This window comes from Cygnus olor, chromosome 1, assembly GCF_009769625.2.
Source record: "Cygnus olor isolate bCygOlo1 chromosome 1, bCygOlo1.pri.v2, whole genome shotgun sequence".
In the NCBI taxonomy this organism is placed as follows: domain Eukaryota; kingdom Metazoa; phylum Chordata; class Aves; order Anseriformes; family Anatidae; genus Cygnus; species Cygnus olor.
In genome coordinates this window covers 132156347-132177081 of record NC_049169.1, presented here as the reverse complement: position 1 = coordinate 132177081, position 20735 = coordinate 132156347, and the positions used below count along the sequence as shown (strand labels likewise).

The 20735-nt window shown below is 39.9% G+C and overlaps 1 protein-coding gene across 4 annotated transcripts in view; it reads left to right on the top strand.

Moving 5' to 3' along the window:
* TBL1X (transducin beta like 1 X-linked) overlaps positions 1 to 20735 on the top strand; it is a 199478-nt gene that overhangs the window by 124666 nt on the left and 54077 nt on the right. For 3 of the 4 annotated variants that reach the window (XM_040534030.1, XM_040534016.1, XM_040534024.1), the window contains one exon: positions 17143 to 17250. The exons of the other annotated variant lie outside the window; for it this stretch is intronic. In XM_040534030.1, coding sequence (XP_040389964.1) covers positions 17193 to 17250 — 58 coding nt within the window. In that variant the 5' untranslated portion in view covers positions 17143 to 17192. The remainder of the gene's footprint in view (positions 1 to 17142; positions 17251 to 20735) is intronic. 4 annotated transcript variants of the gene reach the window in all.

The window sequence follows — 20735 nt, the reverse complement described above, 5'->3', positions numbered from 1 at the left end:
GCTTCCTGCTTCTTCACTGTGTCTCTGCCGTTTCATTGAAGCTTCCCTTCCACACCCCCAAAAGTTTGCACACAGTTCTACCAAGCAGCACTCTCACCCTGCAGTTTGCTGCCAGTCCCCTGAGAAATCGATGAAGCCCTGCAGCTCAAACGCTGCTCAGAGCTTGCCACATGCAAACGTTTATGATGCCTCTCCTCTGGTTCAGCTGTCTGCTTCCATAAAGAAGCCTCTGTCCTTTGGATTACTGATTGCAGAGAGCAAGTGTAAAAGCTTAAACCCCTTAGCTTCACTTTATAGGCATTCTTGCAAGTCGGTTTTAAATAACTGTGTGAGCACAAAATTTAAATAAAAATGTCATTACAAGGAAAAAGGATCCTTGTGGAAAAATAAGTAAGCAGAAATTGTGTGTTTCACTGTAGATGAACTAATTGCCCCAATTTAAAAATAAGGCAGTTGCAACAAAGGATTTATTTGAAAAAGTGATTATAGCAATTGATGTATTGAGACATGCTATTATTCCCTCACTGGTTAGCTCCCACAAAGTAAAATAATTTTAAGGGTTTCATTTAATATCCATTGCGTCCTAGTGACTCTACATGTCTTACAGAATATTTTACAATTTTTGATAATAGAAGGAACTGGACCGTGTATTTAGTGATAAAATAACAAGGCTGTGCGTCCATTCAAGGGGCTGTTTGACTCATTGGAATTATTTCTAAGTCAGTGATTGGTCTGTTATTTATTTCTTCCTCCGTGCTGGTAGAAATATATTTGACTTCTTGTCCTCAAGCTTTTCCTTCTTCCACCTCGTCTTGTTTTTATACTCAACAATGTGCGACTCAGCCCAGAGATCAGTGACCTGGAGACTGCCGAGCCCTCGCACCCTGCCCGGAGCACACCAGCTCCCCTTGCAGTAGTGGTGGTGCTTTGTGGAAGTTCGTCAGTGAGGATGGATGCAGCTCTGCTCTTCTCTGCTGCCATTGTGGCAGGGAAAATCAGGACGAACTCAAAGCCAGGTTAGAACAAGGCTGGTGGGGAAAGCAAACAGCTGACACGTGGGTGAATGTTTCTGACCTTTTTGAATATGTTGTGTCAGAAGGATTGCTCAGTCTCTTAAGAGCCATTCTTACATAGCATTATTATTGGCAGGTTATGTTGCAGTATAGCTTATTCGTATGAGGTGGAACTAGTAGGATTGTGGATAACGTTGCTTTTTGAGTATCAGTCAAAATGATTTTGTGCTCCATACTAAGAGCTGAAATGATCACAGAGGTTACAGATCTGAATTTGTGAAACATTTGCTTTGCATTTATCCTTATAACAGATGCCCTGTGTTCCTTCACGTGGAAAGAGAATGAATGTGACTTATAACCAAAATGGTTAAACCACTGGTGACATGTAATAAGCGCCTGAGAAGTTCTGTGTTACACCAAAACTTGTACAGAAACATCTAAGATGTATGAGTTCATGTTTTAACAGCGCTTTGAGAACACAGAACAATAAAAAGTCATTAATGGGTGGTACCGTTAACTTCTTAGGTAGGATATACGTTTTCTCCTTTTCTTCAGGAGAACAAAATGCTATTACATAATGGTAATGTACTAGTAAGAAAAATAAAATTGGACAAACCTTTCCCTTTCTTAGGAAATCTTTCACAAGATATTTGATGGAAAGGGAGCTCATTTGCATCAATGTATTGAGTGGGGAAAAACATCTTTCAGACCTGTGAGGTTGGAAGCATTCCTAAACAACAGGTTAAGTTTTAAGGCGGCTGTCAGTAAAGGAAAGAAGGGAAGTATTTTTTGCGTCATCTGTGAAATTCTTATGAATAAATCTTTGTTTCCTTTGTAGGCAGTAGGATTTAGCATGTCCCTGTTCTCAAGCTCCAGATCAGCTCTGTACAAGTTTGCAGTGAATAAAAATTGAAGTGATGGCTCTTCACTGATGATTTTGATTGCCTTCATCCAGTTTATAGTACCAAAATATTGTTCAGTGACAGCTGAAAAGACTTAAAAACGCACTTCCTCAAAACCCAGCATTTTAAATATGTGCTAATGACAAGAAAACGTTCTGTTGCTTTTCTGTATTTAATTCCAATCCCTGGGAATGACCATGCATTAAACAGCGTGCGTTTATATGCATTTCTGATGTTCAGAGGAATTGACTAAATATTAGCAGTTCACTGAATGCTAAAAATTTCTTCAGTATTCAGATTAAATTTGACCAAGGTGAAATACAAGTCCTTATAAGCAAACAGCTATGCTGGTTAAGTGTGTTCTAAATTGACAGAAAACAAATGGGAGAGGAAAAAATAATCTATTTTCAGTTGGGAGGGAAAAAAACACAACAACTTTGTTTTCTTTTCTTTTAAAGAATTTCCCAATCTAACTAAGACTTGTAATTGAACGCCTGGGAGGAAAATCCTTAACTCATAAAAGCAATAAAAATAAGGTTGTTAATAAATACAGCTAAAAAGCATTAAAGGCCACATAGTCAAAATGGTCAGGAGTAAACTGCTGATAAAATATAATATGAAAGAGAGCAGAGAGGTTTCAAAATCAGTATTATACCTTGGCTATAATTATTTTTTCCTCTGAAGTACTTGTTGGGAAGAAAGGGTATTTTCTACTCTCTGGAGACAGGACATCAGCAGAACTGCATGCGTGAGTGAAACCAGCTCAGTGATCTGTCAGCTTGTAGCCCTGATTCTCTTCGCCTTTCACAGCCTGCTGTCCCATCCCATACCTTTGCTTCTGCATCAGGATGTATCTGTGTCCCCTTATGTAAAAAGACTCTAAGTTCCTGTTGCCTCAGGATGCAGCAAAGTTAGTGAAATGGTAATATTTTGATAAGTTAATTATTGGCCTCCAACAAACCTGTGCAGTGCACATAAAAGTAGTGTTTTCAGGGGGTTTTATTTTAGTTCAATTTATGTGGATTTTCACTGTGATGGAAAAGGCACATTGCCATCAGAGCAAGCTCTCTGCCAAATGTCAAGTCCTTGCTCCAAAGTATGGAAGCACTAGAGATTCTCACTGAAACAGCTGTATAAATATCAGCAACACTGTATTTTCCCCAACTGCACTCTGAAATGACTGAACTATTTTTGCTTATGCCTTCCAGAAAGAAATTTAGCCTGAGGCACACGCTCACCATGGAGCTTTACAGTCCAAACAGTTAAAGTGTAGTGAAATTATAAGTGATAATATAAGCTTATAACGTGTCATACTTAAATATAGGTGTTGATGTCTGCTTCTTGCATAATACTACAAAGAATCTTGAGTTTCTGTAAAGAGACCAAAATTATCTCTCCTTAATAAGGAAATGTAAAACATATATAAAACAATAGTAGTGAGGAGAGAAAAGATTAATAAAAATTGAGTAAGTGGTATGTGAATACTCATACGTCGTATGTATATTTTTTCATGGATGCTGAAAAATTACAATGTTGATTGTTCACTATCCAGCTGCAGTATATCTGCAATAAGCAAGGAATCATTAAAAGGAGTTACTGATCTCTTTCCCCCATCCTTCTGGCTCATGACTCCCACGTTCTTTGCTCCTCAGAGTTTTCATTTCAACAACCTGTAACCAGGTGTGAAGTGTGCTCTCCTGGGAGCTGGAAAACCTGCTAATTTTTAATGAATTCTTTAACCTTTCGTCTCTTAAATCTCTTATACCACTTCCACTGCCACCTTTCTCCTGTATTTTTTTTTTATTTTCAAATAAAGATACCGTGTCGCTTCCCTACAGCCAAAGATACAAATTGGTGCCTAGATTTGAAAGGGAAATCTGAAGCAATGAATCCCAGCCTCAGACAAGTGTCTAATCCACGGCTACAGGAAGGCACATGAATCTTTGAAACAGGCACATTTCTTTCCCCTCCTTATAGAGGGAATTCAATAGCTAAGTAGCATGTGAGAATTACATTACAGGAGCTGTATGGCTAAAATACTCGCTTGGTTATTGTGTCCTTAGAAGATCCAGTAAGCATGTCAGTGTTGAGTATTACCCCATTTACCTCTCTGCATATCTTTTCCAGACGAAAATGATTTGTCCATATAAATTAGTAAAGATGGTAATGAGTAAGACTTCCAGTTTGGAAGAAGACTTCTACTTTCAATTACTCAGATACTGATGCTCATTTTAAAGCCCTATGTAGCTTTTGCATCTTTATAACCCTACTGTAATTTCTCTGTGTTAACAAGAAGAAACAAATAACCCTGTGCTATCTGAGCGTAAGTGTAGCCAGTCAATCAAGGGAAGGAATGATCCCCCTCTACACGGCACTCATAGCACATCTAGTTTTGGACCCCACCAAAGACAGACGTGGGCAAACTGGGGGGTTTGTCTGTGCAGGGTGCCCAAGGTGGTGGGGCTGGAGCACCTACCCTGTGAAGAGAGGCTGGGTCAGCTTGGAGAAGGGACAGCTTCGGGGCACTTAACAGCTCCACATTGCCTACTGGATGTCGTTGAGGAGATGGAAGTGGTCTCCTGGTCTTCTCACAGCGGTGCAGAGAGGGAGATTGAGGGAGAAGGGGCACAAGTTGACACGGGAGATCTTCAGGCTGGGTGCAAGGAAAAGCTGTTTCCCTGTGAGGTCAGCAAGGCAGTGGCACAGGTCACCCCGAGATGCTGTTCCACCTCTGTCCTTGGAGGGTTTCAAGCCTTGACTGGACCAAGCCCTGAGCAGCTTGGTCTGACCCCAGAACTGGCTTTTGTTTGAACTACAGGTCTTCCGAGGTCTCTTTGAACCTCTGATCCTCAAGCCTTTAGGCACCCAAAATCCTACTGATGTTCACTGGCTTTTAGAGCATTTTTGTGATAGTAAACACATGACTGACAGCTATGTCAACCCTTATGATCACGTCTGGCTTCCCTAGCATCCTTCTGAGAGGGAAGGCCAACGACATAGGATTATTTTCTTCTCCAAGGAAACGATTCTTGTCTAGGCATTAAAACCTTTAAAAGCTTCTCAAACCCTGTATGTATGGATTTAAGGCTTCAGTTCTCTATGTGTTGATTTTTTAAGCCTGGGAGTGCTTTTTTATTTGATCTGCTCTAACTAATAACTGTGTCATAATAGATTAAAATCCTTCCTGAGAAGTATTCAGCTGATTTTTTTTTAATGAAAAACTCAGATTATGTCGTGTCTGTCTCTGACTCCCCAAGGATTTTTGAGTTCATCTTAGTTTTTAGGCTGTTTAGCTTTAAAAAAGTAGGTTAAAAAGCTTCCCTCTTAATGGTGCCTTTTAATCTATAGACTTTGCTGTTTATATTAGGGCTGTATAGAACTTCACGGTAGTGCCACCAGAAATTTATCTTCATCCATCTAAAATGAAAAATAAAATGTAGTCAGGACTGGCACTTCGCTGCTATAATACAATCTCAACAGATAAAAAGAAACCTTACAGTGCTGCTGTTTAAGTCTTTTGCTGTCCCTAGACCAGAGGAAACAACCAAATATGATATCGAGATGTACCAAAATTGCTAAAGATTGGGAAGGGAAAAGACCTTTGTACATACTGTGTGTACCTCTTTGTTCAGCCTGGAGAAGAGAAGGCTCCTGGGAGACCTTACAGCAGCCTCACAGTATCTAATGGGAGCCTACAGGAAAGCTGGGGAGGGACTCTTTGTCAGGGAGTGTAGTGATAGGACAAGGGGGAAGGGGGGCTAATGTCTTAAAACTAAAAGAGGGTAGGTTTAGATTAGCTATGAGGAAGAAATTCTTTACTCCGAGGGTGGTGAGGCACTGGAACAGGTTGCCCAGAGAAGCTGTGGGTGCCCCATCCCTGGAGGTGTTCAAGGCCAGCTTGGATGGGGCTTTGAGTAACCTGGTGTAGTGGGAGTTGTCTCTAACCATGGCAGGGGGGTTGGAATTGGGTGATCTCTAATGTCCCTTCCAACCCAAACCCTTCTATGTTTCTATGGCTGGTAAAGTGTTTGCAAAAATGGGCGGACACCCTCCATCTAAGGAGGAGAAGCACTAACTGTTCCACCTATGGTCTTACAAGTAAGACAGAAAGACGGAAAACTTAAAATGACAGAGTCTGCCTCACCCTGATCTTTAAAAACAGCATATAAAGGAAGAGGGATGGATGAAAAGACAGATAGTATGTGTGATAGTGTTGTACAGGACTGTACTACTGGATATGTTGTGCCTGTTTTTTTCTTCTCTCTTTGCAGTCTGTATATAGAGCATTCAGATGAAAAGTTAGAAGCAAACCACCCCCCCTCCAAAACCAAAGCAACAACAACAACAAACAGTATCTGAAATTGGCGCTTGAGGTGGTTTTCATAAGACTGAGATTGCTCAGTCTTAATTCTTAGTATTGATTTTTTTAATGGGAAGTTTCTGTGTGAAATATCTAGCAATGTGAATGCAGAAAAGTAACTTAGAAGTAAGCTTTTACTTCAAGGGTTGCTTAGAAGTGTCTGCAGGCATCCTTTAAAAGCTAATTGAGTCTCTCCATCCTTCTTCCTTTGCCCTTTACCTTCCAACAAGGAAAGTAATATTATATGTTCCATAAAAGTGGAGACATTGAATGACTCGTCTCCAGAGCTCAAACCAATGTAAACCAGAAGACCAGTGAAACTTCTGTTAAAAAAAAAAAAAAAAGATTTCTAGTAAGACCTAAATGTTGGAGGTATAAATACACTGCAGTGAAATATCCTGAATGTGTGTATTTATGTTTCTGTTGTTCTGTTGCATACCCTATCTAATGTTTGTCCTTACAGCATTCTCTTAAGATTATTCAAGAGAAAACATTAACTGTTCATAGCCATAGTTAATATGTTTATAAATAGTTTATAGCAGGGTCCTCCACAATAAAAGTGCAAAACAGTTTCCATTGCAATTCTTTGTTTTCCTGTATTCTATAATTTACAAGATGTTTGTTTTGGGGGGTGATATTTTGCATGTTGTGAGCCTGAAAAGCGTTTTTTGCCCTATAACTCAGAATATAATGCTTTCAGCTAGTTTTGAGTTACAGGCGAATGGGAAAAATACTTTTTCCCTTTGTGTAATAATAATAAAAATAAGGAAAATCCTCAGCCACACTTTTAACAATACTACAGGGAAAAGATGTTAAGGTTGAAATATGTGGTAAGGTCTATTGCCTTTGCTTGCTCTGAGGAAAAAATTAAAAATAAAGTTATAAATGATGGAAAAATAACATCAGACTGTTCCCAGTAACATCTGCTAAGCTTATTAGCAGAAAGTAATAAAACCCCACCCCCCGAAGGACGTCACTGCACATTCCCTCCGCCTGAGGCCATCCAGCTGTGAACTAGTGGGGCTCCCCCTCTCACGTTGTCTCTAGACCTCTGCGGATCCCTCCCAGATCTCATTCACTTGGCAGCTACATGGCCCAAGCTGGTGATGGATCGTAGACATGATCCATCCATGATCATGCTATGATCATCTATGATCATAGACATGATCCATCCATGATCCTCTTTGCACTTGTGATGAGCAAAGCTGGTGACAACTGGCCAGTTGTCCACTAATCTACTGCTCTGCAGCCATGTGGAGCTAGCTTGTACAGCTAAAACGCTTCAGGTTTTTTAGGCCAGCACAAACTCCTGTTGTTTTATGTCAAATTAAACTTAGAGTTTTGGTTAAGTCCAAGAGTCGGTTTTATCATTCAAGTTACAGATATTGTCATGAGACAGCACCAGAATCGCTTTCATATTTCATAGAATCACAGGATGGTTTGGGTTGGAAGGGACCAAATAAAAACCATCTAAAGACCAAATCAAAGACCATGTAATTCCAATCCCCCTGCCATGGGCAGGGACACCTCCCACCAAACCAGGTTGCCCAAGGCCCCATCCAACCTGGCTTTGAATACTTCCAGGGATGGGGCTTCTCTGGGCAACCTGTTCCAGGGCCTCACCGCCCTCTAAGTAAAGGATTTCTTCCTTATATCCACTCTAAATCTACCCTCGTTTAGTTTAAAGCCATTCCTCCTTGTCCTGTCACTACCCTCCCTGACAGAGTCCCTCCCCAGCTTTCCTGTAGGCCCCCTTTAGGTATTGGAAGGTCTCCCCAGAGCCTTCTCTTCTCCAGGCTGAACAACCCCAACTCCCTCAGCCTGTCTTCATAGGAGAGGTGCTCCAGCCCTCTGATCATCCTCATGGACCTCCTCTGGACCTACTTAGCAGTTCCATGTCCTTCTTGTGCTGGGGGCCCCAGAGCTGGATGCAGTGCTCCAAGTGGGGTCTCACGAGAGCAGAGTGGAGGGAAAGAATCACCTTCCTCGGTCTGATGGTCATGCTGTTTGGTCTTTTTCTAACTGTACTTGTGACAAGCAGTCCCAAAAGATGATAAAACAACATAAAATTCAAATGTACATGGAATTGAAACAGGTTTGACTGAATATTTGGTGCTTGCGGGAGAGACCCAAACCTGTAAGTTTCTGGACCAAGAGGAACCTCTGCATACTGTTGTTGGTGTTACCACTGCAGTCTGCCCATGGTCCTGAGAGTATTTCCTGCATGCTGGAGGTTTGGAACAAAGAAATGAAATAAGAAGACCAAGTTCACGTGTATGAAAAAGTTTCAAACCCCTTTTATGCTGCCATCGTTGTGTGTCACTTCCCTGGTCTTGCAGTGTTTATGTGACATGCCTACCATGCCTGTCCATCAAGTGTTGAGTAGTGAAGGTCCCTATCACTGTAGCTGGCACTAACACCGTTCCAGCTGGTAAGCTGATAGCAGTCTGGTTTTTAAAACAAGGATTTGCCTTCAGGGCGTTAAAGGAAGCAGTTTATATAAGGGACATTGTAAAAAGCACACATGGATTTTTTTTACCGTTCTCTCTCTCTTCAAACATAAGGGCATCGAGCAAGATGCACCCTGATTCTGCAGCCCAGTAAAAATGCTCAGATGCATTGGGAAAAAACAGGATATTGGTCCCTGCTCCCAGAGATGCACCATTTCAACCAGTAAAGTTGCTGGATAAAAGAAAAAAAGTGAAAAAGCCTTATTCAGCCATTCCGTCTTTCAGGCAAATCATGGCTGTCCTTTCCAGCGCATAGCTCTTGTGTTCTTTGCCTCATTTAAAAGTAAGATAAATAAAATAGACATCATTCCTGCTAATCCCAGCTGCCCATGCAGCAGGTGGCTCTGGGCCTTCGTGGAGGCTTCTTTATCTGTCCCAGCTGCATGGTGTCACCTCAAAGGCAAATATTTTATCTACTGGTCCTTGGCCTGTCTCATCACAGTTGGGTGTCTGTTTGCATCCTTACTTAAAGGCAAGCTTGGGACTCAGATTCCTCAAATTGAAGTTCTAGTGTATCTTTTTAGGTATTAGAGAAATTCTTGGCAGCTGAAAAAGAAGCTGTGCTTAATTCTAAATATTCGAGGCGATGTTCGTTCTAAAAATTCATCTGTGTTATTTTACTCTCATCTGCGGTTACAGAAAGAAAATGAAACAGGTACAACCAGTTCTGGCAGGAGATCATCCCATCATATTCCTTTTATCTCAGCGCTCTGTGAATATGAAGCACTGATGAAAAATTTAAATGCTAACGTTTGTTCTTTCTTTAAGATTTTAATAAAAATCCAGATAATTTTGGTGAAAAGTTAAATTTGAGATAGTATTATTACACTACTTCTCTTGCCAAAAATCAAGAAAAGCAAATATCAGTAGAGTAATTGTGCCATCTTTTTAATGTTATAAGTCTTCATTAACTTTTTTGAGTGTGTAGCGCTACCTGTAAGATTTAAAACTTACTTCTGGTTGCATTGCATACATGGGGAATACACATGTGCACTCACAAGTAGGTGTACAATCAGATGATCATGTATTTTAGTCTAATTGACTTGAAGTGAGTGAACACGTAGTTTGTCCACATTATTGTTTTGTGCTCATGTGAGGAAGAAAATCTTACTTCTGTTTCCTGGCAGCATTCCCAATTAACTTCAGTTGTTCAAGAGTGATGAGGTGTCTTGATTCTCAGACTAAATCCAATCATGTGGTTTGATTTCTTAAACCCCTAGTTCCTTCTTTAAAAATAAAAATAAAATAAAAAAAACAGCAAAAGTTCATTTCATTTCATTTGCAAGCTCTAGAGCTACCATCAACCTTTACTCTCCCCTCAGTCTTATTTTTGGCTTCCCTGGGCTTTCCATATAATATACTATTGTAAACATTAATTTTATTAAAAAAGAGAAAAAAATAATTGAAATTGCCTCTTCTTAGAACTAAGCTATAAAGGAGGTATAACACAATTGCACTAATTAAGAAGAGCGCTTGCTTTTGTTTGCTTTTTTTCCCCTTAGCAAAGTGCCAAAAAGGAGAGATCAATACAGGAAAACCCATTTCACTTTATAGCAAAAGGAGTTGGAAAAGATCCACTTGAACTCTTAGAACTGAAATGCTGGAGGCTGATGTAATTAAGTAAACCATCTGAGAACTGAAAAACAACCTGATCAAACTAAGATATTATAAGTATGAAAGAGCTGATGCACAGTTCTACACCTTTTGATAGAGGAATAGAGTTTGCTGGGAATTTGGTGATGAAAGGCTTGTCTTCTGTTGACATTTACTTTGTGCTGGAAATTGTTGATTAATTGGAAAATATTTGAAGAGCACTTAGAAATTGCTGGGATATCTTTTGTTGCCATTTTTAAAAATAAATAGATACGATTCCAAATGGCTTTTCAATTTGAAATGTAATTTATAAGTTAAAGAAAGGTTATATTAATGCTGAAATAAAATGTTCTGCAATGATGTCCATCAAAGTGTTTAACTGGCCAAGCTATTTTAGTATTTTAGTATTTAGTATTTCTATTTAGTAGATAAATACTATTTAGTAGGTAAATACTATTTAGTATTTTAGTATTTTTGTGTTAGGTTGGATTTTAGTTTTTATTTTTTGATATTTTACTGGATCATTCCTTTACTAATTTATTTATTTTCCAGGACAGGACAAACTTTTTTTTTTGTTGTTGGTTTCATTTTTGTTTGTTTTATTGCAGATTTTTAATAGGATAAAGACAATAGGTGCAGTTAGCCTTTAATACAAGAGATTCATCAAAGCACATCTTTCTAAGTACAGCATAGTAAACTGACATTTCTGAACAAAGTTTTTATTTTATTTTGATAGACCCTTATATTCAGATGAAAATCCTATTTTTGTCAGATTTGCCCACACAGCACTTGATTCATCAAGAGTGACCTCTTCAAGGCAGAACTGCAGGTTCATTAATCATTGCCAAATGCATATAATCGGCATTTCTTCTACCTCCACTTTTTTCAATTGGCACTAGATTTTGAACTTCGATACGGTTGAATTCAGTGATTAATTGTATGAGATACCCTAACATGTTAGGATCTGAGCTAGACCTTATTTATATCAGTACCATTTTTCCTGAAGATCTTAGACGCTGTTGTTACTTCTCGTAAGGATATGGTCTTCAGGCAGCAATGTGAATGAGCTGGAGCTTTCTGGGTTTGTTTTGATTTAGTGTGGCCATTTTAAAATCAACAGAAGGTCAATGTAAATAAATAGACTAAAAAAAAAAAAAAAAAGAGCCAGCCTGAACATTTGGCAGTTCATGTTTTCTGGCAAGCCTGTTGCCTTTTCTTGAGGTCTCTGCCCTTACTGAGCTGCTGTAAATGCCAGCGACAGAGCTGTAGGTGCAACAGCGGATACTGCATGGAGCACTAAGCGTTCTCTGAGATGATCCTGTAGTGCAGTATATCAGGTTTTATTCCCCTGGAAGAAAAAAAAAAAAGTGTGAAGAAAACCGTAAAATAATAAACGTAAGTTATGCAAAGACATTTGTGAGCATCTGTAAAAGAGTCTGAAAGTTACACATGCGCAAGCTGCATTTTGACCAGGGCTACCTATTATTTTGGTGACTAGCATAGGTGGAGTTTGGAAAGAATCATCCTGCGTGCTCTGGACCTTGTAATCAGAAGGAATGAAATTGTATCACTCCCATGTCAGGATGCTGGAAAGAAAAGATGTTTTACTATTTAGCTTCTTGAAATGGCAGGAGGTACTGGGGGAGAGGGAGCAGTGTGTGCACTTTAGCTCTCCAGAAGTTCTGGTTTGGCATTTTGGGAAGGAGACATACTGGATTTCCTCCTCCAGAAGAGGCAGCTGCAGTAAAAGACGAAACTGAAGAAGGCAATGATGTGGGCCAAACGGAGCTTGTTATCCTTTGGGGAAGAGCTGCAGCCTGATGCTTGTGTTCTGGCTCTATGGTAAGACACAGCCTAGAAGTGTGGGGCTTGAAACTTTCTGGTTTTCAACAGTTTTCAACTGAAAATACTGAGATTGAGTAAGTAGGTTGCTTTGTGAGAGGTGGTTTCTGGCTTTGGGAAATGTTTTTCGTTAAACTACAGAGCATATGAGAAACAGTAACCTACTGCTTTGGCTGTGCACCTAGAATGCCTTCTGAGAGCCTCTGCTAGCTCTTGTGTTCGCATGCTCTTCTCCGAGATGGCGAGGCTGTGCTGGGTCCTGAGGTGCGGCTTCACGCCCGGAGCCATCTTGGACAAGAAAATGGGAGCGCAAGTACAAGAACTGCAGTTCCCATGCAGCAGTGCAGCAGTTTGGCAACACTAAATATTTGAACTTTCTGGAAGGTTTCCATTTTTATGAAGCCTCTCGGTTTGCCTATTTTTTTTCCCCCAATGGAAATACACAAATTCTCTTTTTTCTTTTCCATTTTTTTGTTGTCATTAGAACTTTTATTTGGGCAAAAACATCTTAGCCTAGCCATGTTGAATAAGTAGGTATATAGTGTAACCCCTCCAGGAGATAAATGAACATTTGTGGGTGTGTGGGGGCTATTTAACAACAATGGGAAAAAAAAAATCCTCCAAGAAGCTGAAGGCCGTTCAGCATTCAGTTAAAGCAGATGGAAGCTTGCAGCTTTTCAGGGGGTAACATGAGGACCTGGCTGGCAGCCTGATGAATTTCTGTCAGGAGGGCTGGGTGCAGAAATAGGAAGCATCCAGTTTCCTATTTCAGTTTCAGGTCGAGGTTTTAGTTGAGGTGTTTTCCCTAAATGTCTGGCCTGTTTCCGTCTTCCCGAGGGGAGGATTGACTGACAGTGCTGCTACGAGTGGCAAGTGTGAGCTCCTTTCTCGAAATGGCCTCTGCGTCCCCTGGCCATGCTCTGCCCTGCCCCATGCGAGCCCACAGGCCAGGAAACGGCCTTGCAGGGCCTGTGGTCACTCTACAAGGGCAGGAGAGGAGCTGTTAGGTGGCTTCAGGTGCTATTTTCAAGATTTAAAAGGTTATTTTCCTGTGATTCTGCAGCCGGATCTGCCTTATTTATGGCAACAGTGCTACAGTGCTCCTGGAGAAGGAAAAGCAATCACTTGATGTGGGTACGGGACCGTGATGCAAATACGCCGCTCCTGATGGACCTGGCTGGCGCGGTGCTGGAGCACAGCTGCTCCACAGGCCTCGTCTCCAGCCTCTGGCACAGCCGGTGCGTTAGCAGCATTCCCGGTGCTCCAGGAAGGGCTAATCTGGGAGCAGTGGCACGCCAGCCTCAGAGCCAGGTCAGGTCCAGCGCTGAGTGCCAGGAAATGAGCTTGCCCGGTCACCCCGAGCAGCCCTAGAAGCACACCCGTAGCGTATCCAAACCCAGCTTCTTAGCTCTGCGAGCCAAGGGTCTCCGCCAGCCTACCCCTGCAGGACCGACAGCTGAGCACGTGTTTAAAGTAAAGGTGGAATTTAATTTCACCTGCTCTTGATGACCCATGCACTGAGGGGTTTTGAGTGTTTGGGGTCCATAACACATTGGGAAATCCGTTGTCTCGGTAGGCTCTGCTCACCTTGATTGAACATTCCCAAATACCTGCAGGATCATAGCCCGTGTTTTTAAGGTAAGGTTGGAGTAAGTGGAACTTTCCCTCATGTGTAACTGGGTGCAGGAAAAAAATGTTTCAAGAAAAGAAAGCTCGAGCATGCATTTGAATGCTTTTTGTAATTCCGCTTGAGATTGTGAAGAATTAAGATGTTATTGCTGGTTTGAACGCGGAATGTCTCCAAAGGCACAGCAGTATTGTTTCTAAGCTATACTTTATTAAAAAAAAAACACAACAACTGTATTAATCTCGGTAATACCAGTCTCCAGTAACAAAAGAAGACTGTCAGCTAACAGAAATAATTCTATCACAATGATAAGTAAGAGTTTCTGCCATTTCCTATAGAAGTTTGCATTTCTGCATTAAAAAAATGTATTGAGGGGGAGGCTAGTTGTTCACTGCTTATGAATCAGACTTAGAGATACCCAAAGGAGAATTATGTTCCTCTCCTCCCCACTGTGTTTTCTGTAATCTTTTTTGTTTGGGGTGTTTATCCATGGGGAAGAACGAAATCAAAAAGAGCGTTAATGAAATTGAGTATGGTCTTTCAAAGCTCAGCCAAATTTCTAATGAATAGATTTCTCTGGGTCAAAGCCAAGGTCTGTGCATCATTTTGGATGGGTAAAAGCTTTGCAGTTGTGTATCCGATCACTGGCATCTCTGGGAGGGAAGAAACCTTAAATGTATGAGTGGGGATCATCTGGTTATTTATGGCATGCTAGCAGTGTGTATAAAGATATGATCTGACACATATGTCAAAGTAATTCCTGTTGACTGACTTCGGGGAAAATGCATTGTAAATCCAGCTCCTCAGTGTGTTTGGGATTCTGCTACAAAGGTAGCTGCTGTGGAGGTTTTTCCGTGTCTGTCAAGCTATTTATTTTGCAGTCAGGCTGATTTTCTCTGGTTTTAATTCATTTAAGAAAAGTCTTCTTTAGAAAAACAAACAAAAAACGACACCCTTCCTTTCCCTTCCCTTTCCTAAAGCAACTCTCTGTATGTGGGAAATGCAATGTCAATGGCTTGAATTAGCAGGATGCATCCAGAAACAGCATTTGTAGTTTCTTGATTTTTTTTAATAAAGTTCATTTTACCACAAAGTACGTCATTGCTGAAACTGAATTTTTGTAAGAGGTTTCAACTTTACCAACTTTCCTACCACCAAATATTGAAACTGCTATTTTTAAAATACTTTTTAAAATGTTATGTTGGGTGTTTTTTAAACCCACGGTTATCAAAGTTTCTTTATCTATTGTTATCATCACTGCAGCAGCGATACGGATGTATTCTATACAGTCGGGGATGAAAATGATGTTAACTGTTGCACTGTATGTTTTTTGTTCTTCATTGTATGGCGATGACTGTGCAAAAAGAGGCGCAGTGGATTATTAATTATTCAGGAACAAGGATGTTTATCTGGAAGAAGTGGTATTTAAAAGCCACCGCTTTTTATGGAGCTCATTGTTTTGGAAAGAAGTGCTCCCCTCGCTGAATATTCCTGATGTAGCATCTCAGGTGCTGCAGGCTGACCGCCCCATGCTGGGCAAGGAGTGGAGGCCGTGGCTGGGTGCTGAGCCAGCTCTCCAGCCCTCCCATGGTGCTTCCTCTGCCAGCTCTTCACGCCTGTGAGCATGCTGTGTTCACCACGTGCAGATGTCTTTCCGTCCTGTCTGTGAGCTAAGGCAATGCCACCTTGGAATCTAACCCCCCTGCAGCCACGGGTGCTTTCAGCCTCCTGACTGCATGGCAGGGAAACGTCAGCCCCTTTTACAGAGGGGAAATTGAGGGGCAAAGACACCAAACAATTTTCCAGGGCGATGCGTGGCGTTTGTGAGAGAGCTGGATACTGGGTGCAGCTGGTGGTGTCTTCCCCAGAATCCTAACAGCAGGATTCCCAAAGTAGATGAAATTTTCCAAGCTGAGCCTGTGAGATTTTTGGTATTTTCTTTCTTCGTGTTCTCTGTGGAATGCGCCCTATGATAATAAAGACTACATTTGTTGAGGAAGGTGTCTCCCAATTTAGTAAGGTGTGGTTCCTTATGGCAAAACAACGTCTGAACCACTGATGAAATCTAGCAGTACAGGAGAATAAAAGGCTTAACAGGGTTCAAAAGACCTCAATTTCCATAAATATGCAGAGACATCTGTTACAGTCAGGAGTGACCCCCTGGTTGAAATGATCAGCCGGGGAAACTTGTAGTTGATCAGCGTTGCCCTCAGTAGCAGGTGCTACTTTAGGCAGCAGGAATTGCTGAAGAGGTTTTCGATGAACAAAGCCCTTTCTGCTTGCCAAGAAGAGACATACGGGAAATTGAAACAAACAGCACACGCCTACAGTGTTTCATTTATAATTCGCAACCAGCGTGTAGCATGCGCTTCTATGTCCGAATCTTTACATTGTTAGGTATAGGTATGGTGTGCCTGACAGCTGCAAAGGTTATGTCTGAGAAGTACTTACAGCTTTGGAAACCAAACTTCTTAAATCAGATTCCCAAACAGAAATGAATCATCAAGATTTAATGGAAAATGTTCAAAACAAATTTATTTATTATGGGCATACGTGCCCAAAATAGTAATGTAAAACTGTCATCCTAAAGGTTATGATTACTTAAGTGAATAATTCTTGCTCGCCCATAATCAGCAGAGACATTATAACGTTATAACTTTATATAATGCCAGGATATTTGTATTCCTTGTTGGCACGAGGTATATTGCATTCTCTCTCTCTTCCCTCCCACTCTCTCTCTCATGTGCACACCCCTGTAATAAAATCTGTAATTTCATCTTAAAATTAGATTTTTTTTGTATGTTATGGGAACTTTATTTATGTCCTCTGCATAACTTGGTTTTGTAAGGAAAGAATCTGTCTGTTAAATGGGTGAACTACTGGATGGAAAACTAGATGTCAAATTTGGGGCTGCAAAGAGGTTATGATTTGGTATGTTATATGTGACCGCGATTGCCAGCAGTTCTGAAACGGCAATATTCTTACAGTAACAAGGAGTGTCCAGAGAACCTGTAGTAAAGCCACATAAGTAGAAGAGTTAACACTTGCAAAGGCTTTCAAGATTTAAAATGCTCCCTCAGACTCTTGTATATATTAAATACTCCTCTTTAATAAAAGGTATAGTACAGCTTGAGTGCTTGACTCACGGTATTTAACGGGTGCCTCACATGGGGATATACCAGCTCTAATAATGAGACCTTTAAATACCTTAACAAATCCCACCTCTATTTTGCTAACAACTTTATTAATAAATCAAGATAAAACAAAACCTGTTCTTTTCTTTCCCTTTGAACAGAGCGTGGATCACACTTCTCGTAAACCTCATCATATTGAGGTTGGGCTAAGATGAGCATAACCAGTGACGAAGTGAATTTCTTGGTGTATCGCTATCTCCAGGAATCAGGTGAATTTCCTGTCTTTCATCACAACTCCAGGTCATAGATGAAATGGGGAAACTGGCTTATTGCACGGTGTTGCTTTAGGAATGTTGTGTTGGGTGTTCAAGACTGATAAACCTAGACTAAATATTTCTTGCACAAACCCATGTTTCATTGAAATCATGATCCTGAACATAAGAAAAGTGCAAACATACAGGTACAAAGCAAACATTGCCGTTAGGCAAAACAAGAAAGTAAATAACATTGTGTTAACAAATGTTTGTAGAGTTATATCATCAGAGCCAAAGTCATTTTTGGCAGCACAGGCACAAAGCACATTGATTTTGTATCTTTTTTCTTAGCTTCTTGAAATAGTCCTGTCAGATATTTATTATTAAAGGGTGATTGTATAAATTAATTTTACATTGGTCGGATGTTGAGCCCATAAATGGAAAATTGGGTGCAAATGTCTGATGTTTTATAATTTCATTAACGTAATTATGTATGTAAAATGACCTGTGCAGGTGATCTCTCTTGTCAGTGTAGCTGTGTCTTAGTATCATTTCCACCTCTATCTGTCTTCATCTCAGGAAAAAAAAAAAAAAAAAAAAAAAAAAAGAATGCCTTTAGAAAGCCTTTCCTTTTGGAAGGAACGCTTCATCTTTCCTTCAAAAAAAATTGAAAATGAAACTTAAATTTAGGGTCTATTTTGTTTTCATAGTCTTGATTCTATTCTTTGTATCTCTATTGACAAATGGAGAATGTTCTGGTAAAGCAGAGGTGATTGGGAATGTGAGAAACACTGACAAAGCATTTATAGGCAGAACTCCAGTTTACCTAGGACTGGCCCCGTGCTCTGGGTTGGTTGAAGACTTGGCCGAAAACATTTGGTGTTTCATATGCTGGAAAAAAAAAAGTTTGTGAAAAGTATGAAGAATACGTGTCTTCACATCAGAAGACATGAAGCCAGCTTTGGAATAAGCCCCCCGGCGTTGGGAGATGCCTTGGATAGAGGACCAAAATCCCAGTATATTTTGATTGGATTTTTTTTTTCTGATGGGGAAAAAAAAAAGCAGCCTTTCGTATTCCTCTTGATAGATTCGTAGTATATGGATCAGTGTTGCGTAGTGATTCAGAAAGAGGCTTTACAAAGCCAATCAAGAATGGTGGTGTCAGGAAAATGTTCTTTTTGGTGACTCCTCTCCCACAAGCAAACTAACTTCTGCCATTTTAGGGAGAATTTCACACACAAATCTTTAGTTTAATTCAATTCGTACTGCTTTTAACTTCTTATGTAAAGGGCCAAATGTTTTTCTTACTTAATCCACTCAAACTAAAGGCATTCACAAAAACATTGTATTTCCACTGTTTTTATTTTTTGCATCTAACCCATATAAGAGAGTAGAAATTGAGGTTAAATACCTGAAAAAATATTCAAATGTGGTTCAAACTGAGCATATTGAAATCTAGATGTTAGGTATTGCTTTAACAGATATACCTGACAGTTTGCAAGTAATTCCATTCAGCAAATAAGAGCTATAAGCAATGATGAATCCTCTAATCTATTTAAAGAGCTTCTCACATTCTGTTTAAATCTTCTTTCATACCCTCTTGGTTTTTCCATGGAGATTTTTATATCTTTATTTTCAGATAAAGTAGGGTAACAAGACAGAAATTGTTATATAGTATCTTGCCTTTCCACCTGCTAATAGAAATGCCAAAAGATGAGGCAGCAGATGAAAGATGTTCTGAATTAATAGCTTCCAAAATAAGGAATGATAAATTTAGAGGGCTAGTGTTTAAATACAATTTAAGTTCAAACCCCTACAGTTCAAAGAGTTTGCCAAAAATAAGGTTATTAGATTAATTATGGTAACATTAGCTGAACCCTCAGAAATTGTATTAAGCATAGCCATAAAGTTTGCTTACAAGACCATACAAATGTTCAATTTTCCTTCTTAGTCATCTGCTCTTTAATCTCATCCTGTAAAAATTCCTGTCTCTCTCCTAAAATGTAGGCAAGCAGTGGGAGGAAGAGAGAAATGACAAAAGGAAATATATGTGGGAGGAAAACTGTAAAAAGCAAACTATACCTATAATATTTCAAGTGTTTTGCCGCTGCAAGGCACAGAAGCACTTGAGATTATTTGAAACATTATCACAGCAAAGATACTGATGGGTGCTTTACACTTCATTATGAAAATACTTGCTGGTCATTCCAGTAGAAATTCAGCTCTTCTGAAATTGAAGTTAAAAGTCAAAGTCAATAATTACATTTTCCTTCTTAATTCTCTGTCAGACTAGAAAACTTGCACAGGAGAGTACTAATAGATCTGAACTGTCTAAACCATTGTTTTTAAACAAATTTTGGCATACCAAGGGGAGTTCCAGTGAATTACAAAAACAAATGTTGTGCCAGAATTTTTAGAGGGAAACAAGATGATCCAGGTAGCTAAAGGTTAAACAAAATCATTGGAAAGTTGAAACTAGATATCTCAAACAAACAAAAAAAAATAAGATATGACAACATGCCTAAAACCAACCAGCAAGTTTTTGTGGGTAATAGATCTTGTCAAACAAACTAGAGACTGCTATTTCCAAGATCACAAATTACAACAACAAAGATAACTGTGCTGACAGTATTATACTTAGACTACTTTATGACATTTACTTAGCCTTGTTGACACACTGTCATTAAAAGCAAAACAAAATAAAACTGTGTAAAATCTGTGTAATCCAGTGTTATCACGTGGATTAAAAACTGTCTAATAGAAACCTCTTATAAGGCGATTGGAGATGGGAAATATTCATCTCAAAGGTTGCTTCTAGTGGGAACTCACAGGAGTCTGTTCTTGCCATGATACTTCTCAATAGCTTTATCAGTGACCTGGAAGGAAATATGAAATGATTCTTGAATACATTTGCAGATGGAATGAAATGGTGAATAGTGGCACTGTATGAGTTACGGTGACCGATCATGGGGTTTAACAGAGAAAAATACAACCAGGGAGACTGTGTGCTTTGAGTCCTCTGCTGCTGGAGAAGCAGGGCTGGATAAGATGCCTGCTCTAGTGGCAGTGGGGTGAAATCCCTTCAGTACAAGACAGAACTTGGACGAGTTAAGGCTCTAACTGCTTAGCTGTATTAAAATAAATAAGTAGATAAATAAATACATGTCTTGTCACATATGTGTCTATCTCAGGGCTTATCTGTGCCCAGAAAAAGAAGCAGTGCATCATACATAATTTTCTTGTAGGCTCTCTGGGTTGATGGCATAAAAATTCTACCACTGAGACAGCAAAGTGTTTTTACTTCTGCAGTAGGGCCGTGCATGCCTGCTTTTAGAGCAAAAAAGAAGTTGAGTGTTTGGTTTCAGTTTCAGATTGTTAATTCTTATCCAAAAGCCAAGTCCTGCAGTGTTCAGTTTGGTCCTTTTTGAATGTGTGCTTTTTGGCACACGATTTGAAATGGCCAAGTTCTTCAAAGTGCCGAGTACTTTCGAGCTTTGTTC